Genomic DNA, 15,665 nt, shown 5'->3' on the forward strand with positions numbered 1-15,665 from the left:
CGGAACTTTTATTAGAAATGGAACTGCATTTGCCCCATTTTTTCCCAATGCCTGGATAGTAAACTGTGTTAAAGCGCCTTCTTCTGGGATATTTGGAGGGGTACTGGCCCTGGATCAAATCACTTTGCAGATTAATGATGGAGGCTGATGTGCCAGCCAGTCTGGATGTGATTTTTAAGCAGTTTTCCACATCTACCAAGGAAATTGCTGGGCTGGTTCCCATATCCTGCCTCAGATACATAATACATAAAAACTTTGGAAAATGATCTCTCATTTAACCATTAAGTGAACAATAGATGCAGGCAGAAGGGGTGGCAGAGGAAGGGGGGGGTAGGGGGGGGGGATGGGGGGGGGGTGCCTTTGGGAGAGGTGACCCTCTTATAATTAAGTAATAATAGCCTATATACAGGTATCGTTGGTTCTTTGTGAGATTGGAGACATAAAATACCAGTCCATACCAGGCACTAGCAGGATATGAAGCACTGGACAGAAAGGAAGGAATTACATTTTCCTGAACAGAAGACACTAAAAAAGCTATTGGGTCCAAGGTCTGTGATGAATAGGAAGTATAAAATCATAGTCACACTGTGACTGACAATCTGCCCCACTTGGTCCTGGTACTTTAAAAGTTTTACTCCTTTGGTCAAAATATCTGTGGAGCAGACTATTTCCCAGTGACAATGTATGGAAATTCACTCACCTCTGCATCTGTAAACAGCTGTTTAGTGTTTATTTTTTTTCCTATAAAACTTATGCCACACACTAGCAATATAAATTTCAGAACAGAAGCAAAAAAATTAAAACTCTTCAGTTGCACAACTACTGCTTCAGCATACAAATCTACAATGTGCTCTTTAGCCCCCAAAAGAATTCATTCTGAAATGTCATCCAAATTTGTTTGGATTGTTTAGTGAACCTTTATGTCATATACTATATACCAGAGGTGATCAATAGACAGAAAAACATATTTTCAGCAGTTTTGTCTTACAGCTCATTGTAAGGATGTAGCTTGTATTTCTACAAAGGCTATTTGACTGAACAATGTTTCTCCAGCCTTTAGCGGTGCACAATTCACATCATTTATTTAATTTCTGTGAATTTCGGATTTGTTATTGCTCCATAAGAAGCTCTTCATGTTATCTTGCTAAAATGTTTTACTAAGATTTAACACAATGCCATTCTGTCTGTGAATCAGATAACTGTTGTGTCTTCTTCATGTTTTAACGGTTGTGCAATCTTTCTGAGTGGAGATTGTGAACTGCCTCAGTATTTGCCTAGACGGGTGTGGGATATCACATAAGATCACATTCAGGCTGCCCACTATATGAGACAAATAGTTATTAATTTAATTGATCTTGTTTGTCTCCTTCTCCCACAACCCACAATTACTCATGACAAACTGAAGTTCCAACAGTAGACAAAAATATCACAAACTCTTTCTGATAAATATTAAAAGGAATTATCTCAAAAATTAAAATTTGTATTTTTACAAAAAAATCACCAAAATTATTAAATTAATAGTGTCAATGATCTCTTTGGAACTGAGTCTCTATGGTCTCCCTGTATGCTACTGTAACTACTGAGAGTGAAATAGTGGAAGTGAATCGCAAACATTTATCATGATGCATTACACACTAAATATCCCAGCCGACCAAATGTTAACTTTATACATGGGGTTTTAAGTTTTTTGTGCCCAATTGCAAGATTTGATTTGATTTGATTTGACTACTCTGAGTTGCAGTGAGATTCTTACTGAGAAGGATAAGGAATAAAATATGTATCACAATGATACTGTTACCACTGTAGTATAGCCAAATGTTCTAGTAATGTTTCTAGCTGCCTTATATACTTAATTTATATCCAAACTGTATGTTGACATTTTGTTTTACACTGAAAAAAATATTTCTTACTTCATTTCTATAATTTTGGAAATGAATGTTTCTTTCATAGCCCTTCAACATCATTTCATCAACTATATAGGTGTGCACAATTGGTAAATAAATTTGTGGCTAATATTTTCTGTCCAAATTGGCCAGATTTCTATTAACAATTCCAATGCAAAACATCTCTGGTTATATTTACATACATGTGGCACAGAAAACTCATGTCTAAGGACTGTACAAAATTGTTATTACATCTGCTTCAGTTTCATAAATAGAAAAACTCTGACAAAATTTATACAAAATGTAAAACCTGATAAAACAGCTAGTCTGGAAACGTGATTTTAAAAAATATCAGTATTTCCCTACAGACATATTGTCTTTATTAATATTCCTTTCTCCTGAAATACTAGTTTTCCTCCTAATTTTGGTTTGGTATTGCATGATTACAGACTGAGTTTCTCAATACAATTTCATCATAATTTAACATATTATTAATCGCACTTTGTTGAAAGAAGGCAACATTATACTTGTGACTGGCTCCATTTTATGTGTTTGTCCGTTTTGTAACAGTACTAATCACTTGCTCTGATTTCTACCTTATGTCTCGACAGGCACGAATACGCCACTTTTTCATAACATAAATTGATGCAACTAGAGGAAATATTACCAGTCGGCTGATAATGTGTAATAGAGAAAAAGCACCATTTAAACAATAAGACAGTATGTGACACAGCAAACAAAAGATCAAGACACTTAGATTTCCTAATTAATCTCACATGATAAGCTGCTAAAATTATCATAAACAATTATTAAACTAGAGTTGGTTGCGATGTCCTTGAGATGAACTTTCAAACTCCATAGTGCTGGAATTATGATACAGTGGACAATATCACTGTGCAAAAATAAAACTACATTTTTATAATTCTATGCACTCACAGGTAAAACACTATATGAAAAAAAACATCTGTCTTAAATAAATTGTAACAAAACTTGTTGAAGGGCTAAAAAGAATCATTCACTACATCATCTTCTGATGACACAAAGTTCATCAAATTTACATGTATATAAAAAAATGACTAGCGGAAATATGGTCATTTGTAAAATTGTTGAAGCTGCTTTTAGAAGGGCGCTCCTCTGAGCAAGAGCAATGTGACACACTCCACACATTAAACATATAAAAGTTTGCCTTGAGACATACTGATTTGCAACAAGACCTAAATTTTGAGATCTTCAGACACACCAAGATTGGCAAGAGTTTTTTTGATCCGCAAGGCAGTCAGGCGAGCAGCTGCGTTGTGATACCAACATTCTTTCATAAGTTTTGACATGACATGCAATGCCTGTAGACAGAAACCAATCATGTAAATACAGGTCATTGAAATAATCTACCATCTTGTTTTTCAAAAAGGAAAAATGTCATTATGGTAGCCTGTACTTGTACACTCTCTCTCTCTCTCTCTCTCTCTCTCTCTCTCTCTCTCTCTCTCTCTCTCTCTCACACACACACACACACATTCATGCACATGTACACATGCATGCGCACGCTCGCACGCACATGTACACACACATGCACGCAAATGCGCATGCGCACATGTGCGTGTGTGCGTGCACACACACACCTCTTCATTTGCTACAGGATGGAAACATTTTATTTGCATTATCTTACCTCATTTGACTGCCATCTGTTTGGTATGGACGGCCTTTGTCGATCAATGCATACAACCTTCCTCATTTCTTCAATAGTTGGGTCTGAAGGTACCATGTCATAAAATGGCAACTGATATTCATCATAGATGCCCCCAACATTACACCTCCTTGCTATTTCCCAGAATATCAGCCCCAAAGCATAGACATCAGCTCGTTTGAAGGAATCAAAATGGTTTGTATTTATTAGTTCATCAAGTACCTGCACATGGAAATAGTAAACCATAAAATTGTAGACAGTTATAAGGCCAGCAAAGCAGAATTTTACATATGCACACACGACAATTAATTATGTAATATACAAATAGGAAAAAAATGCATACATATGCTAAGAGAGCACCACCAAAGTTGATACCATGTTGTTTGGATTTCAGAAGGCAATCAATGTAGTTCCACACTGTCATCTGGTGAACAAAATATGATCTTATGAAATACTGCATTAGCTTTTAAAGGTGGACTGAAGACTTTCTGGCAAAAAGAACATAGTATGTAGTTCTCAATGTGGAGAAATCACCACATGCAAAAACAGATTCGGTCATGCCCAGAGGAAATGTTACTGTTCAAGATAGATGCATAACAACAGCAAAAAATGTTGTTTGTAAATAGTTGGAAAGACCGATCACTACTCTTTGTAACAAACACGGATTCAAAATATCTGGAGGTATGCCATAAGAATATTTTAATGTGTGGCAGTCGTATAAAAATGGTTAGGGGTAAGGCAGTTATTAGGTAAGTTGTGCATTGTGGTATGGTTGATTGCTAAAATTTCAGGAGCACAGATTCAAAGAATATGGAGCAACATATTATTCCTTGGCATGTATCTTACAAAATGACAATGATGGTAAATTCAGAGAAATGCAAGCTCATACGGAGACTTATCAACAGTTGCCATTCCTCTGCATGATTCGTGAAGGTGGGGGAGGGTGTGTGTGATATAACAAAGTCACTATAAAGAAGCACAAAGTAGAAATGCAAATGCAGATACAAAGGAGTGAATTCTGAAGTTTTTTCCATGTTCCATTGATTGCTTGCAAGACGGCATATTAATGAAGTGATATATGTTGATTTTATTGATTCATAACAATGCGTTTTTATACATAATTATGTGCTTTCCAATTGTAAATTAATAAGAGCAGAAAGTATTTTATTTTTGATATCCATACTAAAAGTTTCTAAAAATCAAGAAATGCTTAAGACCTTGTTTTATTTTGCATATTGTTTACCTTGTATGCTATATGTATCTCTTGATTGGATACTTTATTACCTCTTAAGACTTCAATACCTTCTTCAATGGACTCTTCTCAATTTACTAACTATTTATAGCTCCTTGCAATATTCTGCTACAAATCAACACTTTCTCTCTTTTCCTTTTACAAATAAAATGATATTCAGATATTTCTGTATTGCCCATAACCACATTTAAAACAAAAACACTAATGCAACTTTTTGGAACTTGCTGTTCGTTCCTTCCTCAGGGAGAAATGAGGTACATCATTGGGAAGTGTTAGAAATAAGCAGTAGGGCACTCAGACCCCAGGGTGAGAGGGAAAAGCCTTTTGTGAGGACAAAGGGAGACAGAATTAAACATGAGGCATCATAGAGAGGAGAATGTCAAATATAGCATATTGGTAGGCAACTCACCAGTTTTCAGTAAAGAGATTATATACAGACCGAGTCAGAAGCAGAAGATAGGTAGAGGACGAAAAATAAGAAGGCAAATGAATAGTGTAACTAAAATCTATAAACAAAATGGAGGTACTGAGAAAATAAAAAAAGAGTGATTGTACATTAATGTAGGTCAAATCCTAGAGGCTGACAAAATGCGAGGGTATGTTGGAGAGCAAATTCTCATTTCTGGAGTTTTGAAAAACTAGTATAAGGTGGGAGGATCGAAACAGCATGCATTTAGGTTCCTTGAGTCATGCTGCACAGCATGGTCAGCAAATGGCTACTGGGTGTCCTCAAGATGGGACAATTCTTCTACATCCATTCATGCATTCAGAAATGGAAGTTGGTACACAACATGTGTGGTTGTACTTGTTGCTCTGTCTGTTATGGTATACAATTTACCACTTGCAGGACTGGAGTGACTGATAGTGGCTGGTTGTGTGGGGCAGATTTTACAGTGTGAACAATTACAGGGGCAAGAACCTTGAAGTAAGGATAACACTCAGAGAATGTCATATGGTTTGATAAGGATGTTACAGTGGTTAAAAGGGTAAAAGAAAGCTACAATGGGACAGGCCAATGTAGCCATGAAAGTTATACATTAACATACTAGAATGACATTTCAGAATAAACAAAGCAGGAAGGAAAATGACCTACTTCATATACAGTTACTATGTCACCACAATTGGAAAGAGAACAGAAAATTACGATCTTTCATTTATCATCATCACTAGCTGACAAACTGTTGACAAACCCAGAATTGCCTGAGTATTCATTCTGCCAATTTTCTATTAGATACAAAAACAAACAAATGGACTGTGTTTGTAGTGCAATATCAAAAAACTTTCATTTCCATGTAATTGTGATGGTCACCTTCAAAATTATGAAACAGCTATACAAAGAAATACGCATCCACAGTTTTTGTAAACATCTCTACGGCAATGGCTATTCACATAGCTCTATAAACAACTATTGTTTTTGCACACAGCCTTTTGTGCTTAGCAATTGAAAGCTGTCAAAAGCATTGCCAGGTGTTAAGGATTTCCTGAAGTTGACTCAACTGTAGCTGTGTCTTAGAAGTAGAGAACAAATGTATTTAAACATGAATGAGACAGAATTTTTTCATGCAGCTCAGTGTTTATGATGTCATATTTCCTAATCTATGTATCATACGATGATATAATTTTATAGGTATATTCAGCGCCATATGTGGACACATCTGTAAACTGTGCTGTGAATACAGTTAGCAGGAAAGAAGTAATAATTTAAACATCATGCACAATGCAGCAGTTTATGATGTCATATCTCCCAAACTAAATGTGGTACCACGATATAATTTTGTAGGCACATTTAGCAGCATACATGGTTACTGCCAGCAAGGATACTGTCAGCAAAATTTATTGTGAATAGAGTCAGTACCACTGAATTAATAGTTTTAAATGTTAGCACGATGTGGCAGTTTTTCACACATCTAGTTGTTTATGATGTTACCTCCTGAACTATAATAGGCAGGGGTTTCTCAACCGACAGCAATTGTTGCCCGACAGTAAGGATTATTTGTACCAAGTTTGGTTGAAATTGGCCCAGTGTTTCAGGAGGGGATGTGGAACTTATATATATACATACATATGTACGTACGTACATACATACATACATACAAGAGTTGGAACTTAAATAGTGGCAACTATTTATTCACAACTGATACAAAAGAGTTACTTTTTTGTACCTGCTACCATCCTTCAAAGTAGTCACCAGCTATGTGTAGAACCCATTGCCAGCGATGTGGAAGGTGTAGTATATCGTTTGCAGAGCCTGTTCTGTTGATGGTACAAATGGAGCGGTCTACTACCCCTCAGATCTCTGGAACAGTTCTGAAGCAAATGCCACGAAGTGGTTCCTTCATCTTCGGAATCAAATCAAAGTCACAAGGACTTAAGTCATATTACTGTTTGTTTTTGGAGCATCACCTGCGACCAGCTTTGCAAAAGAAGCAGCGACACTTTCTGTGCAACCCACCCACCATTTTGCATGACAATGCGCTGGCGCATACAGCACCAGCTGTGGCGGCTCTGTTCGGTCGATGGGACTGGGAAGTACTGAACCATTCACAATACTCCCCGGACTTAAGTCCTTGTAACTTTGATATGACTCCAAGAATTGTTCCAGAGATTCGACAGGCAGTAGACCGCTCCATTCGCACCATCAACAGAACAGACTCTGCTAATGGTACACTACGCTTTCCACATCACTGGCAATGGGTTCTACACAACACTGGTGACTAATTTGAAGGACAGTAACAGGTACAAACATGTAATTCTTTTGTATTGGTTGTGAATAAATAATTGCCACTATTTAAGTTCCAACCTTCGTACACACGTATATACATCTATTTTTGTAATGTGTTTGGTTGTCATCATCATGTTTTTCCCAGGACTGTACTAAATGTGTAGGTTGCCTCAGTATTATGAAAATGTCTTAGGAACATTTTGTTTGGTAGCTGTGATCATTTAGGATGCCATCTGTGGATGTGCACAAGTAAGAATAAATTATGTTGAGCTTAAATGATTCTGTTCAACAAAATGCACAACCTTGACTTTAGAAATAATTTCCAATATAAATGAAAACATAAGCTGGCAATAATGTGAATGTGGCAATGCATGAGTGAAGCAAACAGCATGAGTACTATGCATATAAAGTTACAGAATGTTAGTTGATGCATTTAACAATTAATTACCATAAATATACAACTCAGAAAACATGGAGTCTAAAGGAATTACTATTTTTCACAGAGTGGCTGCTGTGTTCAAAATGCAGTCAACAAAAGCTTGGTACTGATGAAGGTATAAATGTAATATACTTACTGAAGGTGAGTGAAAATGCAAAAATCTCTCAGTATAAATAAAGCTGTATAAAAAGGTGACTGGTTGTTGCATTTGTTAAAGTAATTCATCTGTTGTTCATATCTGTTGGGTCTCTTATTATTTGATACGCTGGCAGGAAAAACTTTTCAATCTCATGCCCAAATGCCAAAAGCAGCAGTCATGACAATTATCCAACTTGGATGATGACTAGTTACTTGGTCAGGTTTGCATTACTTTGGCACACATCATCATAGGCCTGTATCCTTGCAGTTATCATCTTCTGAGCAAATATTAAGTGTATTGTTTCATTTATCTTTTGTTTTTAATTAGGGAGCAAGAGTCTTCACTCTCAGCTTTAATTTTGGTCCTATGTGTGTCCATCTTGCACCTTACTGGTTCAGAATTTTGTATCTTCTCTCACTTCATTCCATCTTTCTTCAAATGAATTAATAAGTGCTTCTTCCAATAATTTTGCAGTGTGAAGATCAGACCATGTGAGAATCTTAACTTCCATCAAACGTTCAAATGATACTTTCTCAATTCGTCACACCTTGTTGAAGTGGTGGTGCTGTTTTGTGCCATTCAATAGAGTTGTCAACGTTAAGTTTGGCAATGATCATAGCCACACAAGTGTTGGTCCCTTCAATCTGCCCACTGGCACTAAAGAGTCCTGTCATTATTAAAATGTGTTCAATTTCTTCTATTCTGCAGAACACCTTGAATTTCTGAGATACAAAATAAGTCCCTCTAACTAATCACTTACTTGGAGTTCCAAAATTAGTTTTTGTAATCCAATCTTACAAACTCTGTTTTTGCTCATTTTGTAGTTTTCACAAGTTAACTTGGTAAATGCATGAATGATACTTGGGATGTGGTTGTATACTCTGTGAGTAGATAAAAGTGGTCCAGTGATAAATACATAGTGGCTCATTCTCTTAGAATTATGGGTGAAGGAAACTTTCCTTCTTTCCTGATTTCTTATTCATGATTAAACATTTTACACAGCTGGATATCACTAATTTCACCTTCTCAGTCTTCTACATAACAGTCTTACTTTACTTCCCTTTCAGTTCGCCTAGCTGTATAATGTCATTTTAACTGCAGAAGCTTGATGATATCATGTTGTGTAGTCTGTAGAACACCTAAAGTTTCTCTTCTGTCATTGAACTAGAAAAAGAGCTTGTCCACTGAAAAGTTGTCACGAGGTCATTCTTTGGGAATATTTTTGATAAATGGTAAGTCATTGTCCTTTTCTTGAGCCTTCCTCATTTTAGTTATTGGATGGATGGGGCTGATTTTGATGCAAAGCCATCATTGCCCATTCCCAATATAGTTGTACACAAGTAGAAAGCCCATATTGATGATGTTTTGTTGAATGGTTCACAAACTGACACTTGCTGATGGTCCAGCACTGAAATTTGCAGAAGGACTGCGCTTTTGTCACGCTGAAAAATTCTCTTCACTCATCATTAGTTCCATTCTTGCAGGATCTTTTTCATTATAGTGAACCATGTTGTTTTCCTGACAAGCTGCTTTCACTGCTATGTCAGTTATCTCATTTCCCTCAATCCCAATGTGTCCAAATAACCTGCAGAATACCACTTTTATCATTTCTTTCCCTGTCTTTGTAGGTAAAAGATAGTTTCCAGCATCATCTCAATTATCTTAACTGCTCAGTACACTTATTGAATAGCCAGTATAGCACAAATGGAGTCAGCATAAACAAGAAAATTCCCTCTACCTTCACATCTCACCTTTTCCAGTGCCTGGCAGATCACCTACAACTATGTATAGTACACTGAAAAGTGGCTTGCTAAATGAGATTCAATGACACAATCAGTAAAAGCCACTGACCATTTGCAATAACAGACAAAATGCTGTTAAAATATCTTTTCAAAAATAGCAGGTGGAGGGATTTTCTTGTTGTGCTTCATCATGTCAGAGTTTAATCTGAACCTGACAATCATTCACGTATGGTATTTGCTCCATCCCTGATTAAGAACAGGAATATTTGCTACGCCAAGTTCCTCTATGTATGTCTTTGCTCATACAGAAAGCACCAAACATTCACTGCATGGATTGTTAGACTCAGTGCTAAAACTTGAGCAGAGACCTCATGTTGAATGCATGTTGTACTATAAAGAGATCATGTCAGATGGTAACTGGCAGCTCACCAGCCTCTCTGCAAGGACTAGGTATGGGAGTACTTTGGTAGGGGTCTATGCTAATTTAATACTTGAATGGTGGACTGCATCCAAGATCTTCAGATAGGAAGAACGAGCTGATCTGTACATTATGCAACTATGCATTCAAACAAAGGTTTTATTGAGTGGGCTGGTTTGATTTATGATCATCAAAAATCAGGTCCAAGAATCTCACAGAGGTTTTAAAAATAGACTTCCTTAGTCAAGCTCCAGTTGGACACAGGTTGACAACAATTTGTCTCTCTCCTGGAGACAATCTTCTGGGTCAACTAAATGTCAGTTGTTCATGTTTCATAACAATCTTCATTCTAATAATGGTGGACTTTATCTTTTATTTCATCATCTTTCAGGTTTGCATCTGGGATACCATTATTTTTTTCTGACATTTTGGGTGATAATCTTACAGCCATTATCAAGGTGAATTGCTGACAGAATTTAAACTACGTAACACAATACTAAGAGTATGCACATGTGCCAGATAGAACACTGTTGACAACAGGAGCATGTTCTTGTTGTTGTTGTTGATGTTGCTGTTGTTGTGGTCTTCAGTCCTGAGACTGGTTTGATGCAGCTCTCCATGCTACTCTATCCTGTGCAAGCTTGTTCATCTCCCAGTACCTACTGCAGCCTACATCCTTCTGAATCTGCTTAGTGTATTCATCTCTTGGTCTCCCTCTATGATTTTTACCCTCCACACTACCCTCCAATACTAAATTGGTGATCCCTCGATGTCTCAGAACATGTCCTACCAACTGATCCCTTCTTCTAGTCAAGTTGTGCCACAAGCTCCTCTTCTCCCCAATTCTATTCAATACCTCCTCATTAGTTATGTGATCTACCCATCTAATCTTCAGCATTCTTCTGTAGCACCACATTTCGAAAGCTTCTATTCTCTTCTTGTCTAAACTATTTATTGTCCATGTTTCACTTCCATAGATGGCTACACTCCATACAAATACTTTCAGAAACGACTTCCTGACATTTAAATCTATACTTGATGTTAACAAATTTCTCTTCTTCAGAAACGCTTTCCTTGCCACTGCCAGTCTACATTTTATATCCTCTCTACTTCGACCATCATCAGTTATTTTGCTCCCAAAATAGCAAAACTCCTTTACTACTTTAAGTGTCACATTTCCTAATCTAATTCCCTCAGCATCACCTGACTTAATTCGACTACATTCCATTATCCTCGTTTTGCTTCTGTTGATGTTCATCTTATACCCTCCTTTCAAGACACTGTCCATTCTGTCCAACTGCTCTTCCAACTCCTTTGCTGCTTGCTCTATATACAGATTGAATAACATCGGGGATAGGCTACAACCCTGACTCACTCTCTTCCCAACCACTGCTTCTCTTTCATACCCCTCGACTCTTATGCCATCTGCTTTCTGTACAAATTGTAAATAGCCTTTCGATCTCTGTATTTTACCCCTGCCACCTTCAGAATTTGAAAGAGAGTATTCCAATCAACATTGTCAAAAGCTTTCTCTAAGTCTACAAATGCTAGAAACGTAGGTTTGCCTTTCCTTAATCTTTCTTCTAAGATAAGTCGTAGGGTCAGTATTGCCTCACGTGTTCCAACATCTCTACAGAATCCAAACTGATCTCCCCCGAGGTCGGCTTCTATCAGTTTTTTCATTCGCGTTAGTATTTTGCAGCTGTGACTTATTAAACTGATAGTTCAGTAATTTTCACATCTGTCAACACCTGCTTTCTTTGGGATTGGAATTATTATATTCTTCTTGAAGTCGGAGGGAATTTCGCCTGTCTCATACATCTTGCTCATCAGATGGTAGAGTTTTGTCAGGACTGGCTCTTCCAAGGCTGTCAGTAGTTCTAATAGAATGTTGTCTACTCCGGGGGCCTTGTTTTGACTCAGGTCTTTCAGTGCTCTGTCAAACTCTTCACGCAGTATCATATCTCCCATTTCATCTTCATCCACATCCTCTTCCATTTCCATAATATTGTCCTCAAGTACACCGCCCTTGTATAGGCCCTCTATATACTCCTTCCACCTTTCTGCTTTCCCTTCTTTGAATAGGACTGGGTTTCCCTCAAAGCTCTTGATATTCATGCAAGTGGTTCTCCTTTCTGCAAAGGTCTCTTTAATTTTCCTGCAGGCAGTATCTATCTTACCCCTAGTGAGATAAGCCTCTACATCCTGACATTTGTCCTCTAGCCATCCCTGCTTAGCCATTTTGCACTTCCTGTCGATATCATTTTTGAGACGTTTGTATTCCTTTTTGCCTGCTTCATTTACTGCATTTTTATATTTTCTCCTTTCATCAATTAAATTCAATATTTCTTCTGTTACCCAAGGGTTTCTACTAGCCCTCGTCTTTTACCTATTTGATCCTCTGCTGCCTCACTATTTAATCCCTCAAAGCTACCCATTCTTCTTCTACTGTATTTCTCTCCCCCATTCCTGTCAATTGTTCCCTTATGCTCTCCCTGAAACTCTGTACAACCTCTGGTTCTTTCAGTTTATCCAGGTCCCATCTCCTTAGATTCCCACCTTTTTGCAGTTTCTTCAATTTTAATCTACAGTTCATAACCCATATTGTGGTCAGAGTCCACATCTGCCCCTGTAAATGTCTTACAATTTAAAACCTGGTTCCTAAATCTCTGTCTTACCATTATATAATCTATCTGATACCTTTTAGTATCTCCAGGGTTCTTCCATGTATACAACCTTCTTTCATGATTCTTAAACCAAGTGTTAGCTATGATTAAGTTATGCTCTGCGCAAAATTCTACCAGGCGGCTTCCTCTTTCATTTCTTAGCCCCAATCTATATTCACCTACTATGTTTCCTTCTCTCCCTTTTCCTACTCTTGAATTCCAGTCACCCATGACTATTAAATTTTCGTCTCCCTTCACTACCTGAATAATTTCTTTTATCTGATCATACATTTCATCAATTTCTTCGTCATCTGCAGAGCTAGTTGGCATATAAACTTGTACTACTGTAGTAGGCGTGGACTTCGTGTCTATCTTGGCCACAATAATGTGTTCACTATGCTGTTTGTAGCAGCTTACCCATACTCCTATTTTTTTATTCATTATTAAACCTACTCCTGCATTACCCCTATTTGATTTTGTATTTATAACCCTGTATTCACCTGACCAAAAGTCTTGTTCCTCCTGCCACCGAACTTCACTAATTCCCACTATATCTAACTTTAACCTAGCCATTTCCCTTTTTAAATTTTCTACCCTACCTGCCCAATTAAGGGATGTGACATTCCACGCTCCGATCTGTAGAACGCCAGTTTTCTTTCTCCTGATAACGACGTCCTCTTGAGTAGTCCCCGCCCAGAGATACGAATGGGGGGGGCTATTTTACCTCCGGAATATTTTACCCAAGAGGACGCCATCATCATTTAACCATACAGTAAAGCTGCATGCTCTGGGGAAAAATTACGGCTGTAGTTTCCCCTTGCTTTCAGCAGTTCGCAGTACCAGAACAGCAAGGCCATTTTGGTTAGTGCTACAAGGCCAGATCAGTCAATCATCCAGACTGTTGCCACTGCAACTACTGAAAAGGCTGCTGCCCCTCTTCAGGAACCACACATTTGTCTGGCCTCTCAACAGATACCCCTCCATTGTGGTTGCACCTACAGTACGGCTATCTGTATCGTTGAGGCACGCAAGCCTCCCCACCAATGGCAAGATCCATGGTTCATGACCGAGCGAGGTGGCGCAGTGGCTAGCACACTGGACTCGCATTCAGGAGGACGACGGTTCAATCCTGCGTCCGGTCATCCTGATTTAGGTTTTCCATGATTTCCCTAAATCGCTCCTGGCAAATTCCAGGATGGTTCCTTTGAAAGGGCACGGCCGACTTCCTTCCCCATCCTTCCCTCATCTGATGAGACCAATGACCTCGCTGACTGGTCTCCTCCCCCAAACAAACCAAACCATGGTTCATGGTTTATGTGAGTAAGAATAAAAGCAAGTGTAGTATCAGTAAATCCATAGTGCTTACAAATTATGTGGTTTATTATTAAAATGGATGGCACTTGCTGAAATGCCACATAGTGAAGAACCAGAATAAATTTCTCTGAGAGTGCAGTTGTGAAATGACTGGTTTCTGTAATTTCTTGAGCTGCAAATACTTGTCTTGATTGAGCAGTAAGTTTTATCTATGACTAATGCTCTTATCGCCAACAATGTTATCCCTGCTGAACACTCATTTATGCTACAGTATAGTGTCAAATGGTTTAAATTCTGCCAATGATTGACCTGGAAGATGGCTTTAAGGTTATCAGCTGAAACTCTTGGAGACAAAATAATATTATCTCAGATGCATGCCTGAAGGATGATGCAATATTTCACCTGCCTGTGGCTGTACAGGTATGAGCAGCCCTTAGAGGCTCGCCTTCACACATTCTTTTTGAATTTTTGTGATTAAAGCCCTTTTGGCTTGTTATTTATGTTATACTTGACATGTGAGTACTGTCTCTGTCTGGTACGTTAGTCAGTATTTAATTTACACTTTTTTATATATTAAAAAAAATTTCTTCAATAAATTTGTAATTATGTTATAAACCACTTTGTATGTCTAAATTCTGATGAAGGCACTCTTAGAAGTGTTGAAACATGGTCAATAAGATTAAAAACTGTGACCAAGGGCTCATTTGTTTCATTTTTGAAGAGAAATTTGTTAGCATCGAGTATAGATTTAAGTATCAGGAAGTCTATTCTGAAAGTATTTGTACGGAGTGTAGCCATGTATGGAAGTGAAACATGAATGATAAATAATTCAAACAAGAAGACAATAGAAGCTTTCAAAATGTGGTGCTACAGAAGAATGCTGAAGATTAGATGGGTAGATCAAGTAACTAATGAGGAGGTACTGAATAGACTTGGAGAGAAGAGGAACTTGTGGCATAACTTCACTAGAAGAAGGGATCAGTTGGTAGGATATGTTCTGAGGCATCAAGAGATTATCAATTTACTACTGGAGGGAAGTGCGGAGGATAAAAATCATAGAGGGAGACCAAGGCATGAATACACTAAACAGATTCAGAAGGATGTAGGTTGCAGTAGTTACTCTGATATGAAGAAGCTTGCACAGGATAGAATTGTATGGCGAGCTGCATCAAACCAGTCTCTGGACTGAAGACCACAACAACAACAACTTGTGTCTGGTGAGAACTGTGCATTGCTTTTAATGTGTTTCTGAACTAAGACCTTTTTTCTATTTTTTCTTCAGTAAATTCAAGGTTTTGCATACCTCTTCTGGATAGCATCCTATCATCATCATCATCATCATCACCATCACCACCACCACTACCATCACCACCACCCCCGCCACTACCAACCTATTCACATTCTAT

The 15,665-nt window shown here is 37.9% G+C and overlaps 1 protein-coding gene across 5 annotated transcripts in view; it reads right to left on the reverse strand.

Moving 5' to 3' along the window:
• Positions 1-404: 404 nt before the first annotated feature.
• LOC124794648 (TGF-beta receptor type-1) overlaps positions 405-15,665 on the reverse strand; it is a 189,102-nt gene continuing 173,841 nt past the window's right edge. For all 5 annotated transcript variants that reach the window (XM_047258167.1, XM_047258165.1, XM_047258170.1 and 2 more), the window contains 2 exons: positions 3,550-3,789; positions 405-3,223 (listed from right to left, as the gene is read on the reverse strand). In XM_047258167.1, coding sequence (XP_047114123.1) covers positions 3,098-3,223; positions 3,550-3,789 — 366 coding nt within the window. In that variant the 3' untranslated portion in view covers positions 405-3,097. The remainder of the gene's footprint in view (positions 3,224-3,549; positions 3,790-15,665) is intronic.

Source organism: Schistocerca piceifrons, chromosome 4, assembly GCF_021461385.2.
Source record: "Schistocerca piceifrons isolate TAMUIC-IGC-003096 chromosome 4, iqSchPice1.1, whole genome shotgun sequence".
NCBI lineage: Eukaryota > Metazoa > Arthropoda > Insecta > Orthoptera > Acrididae > Schistocerca > Schistocerca piceifrons.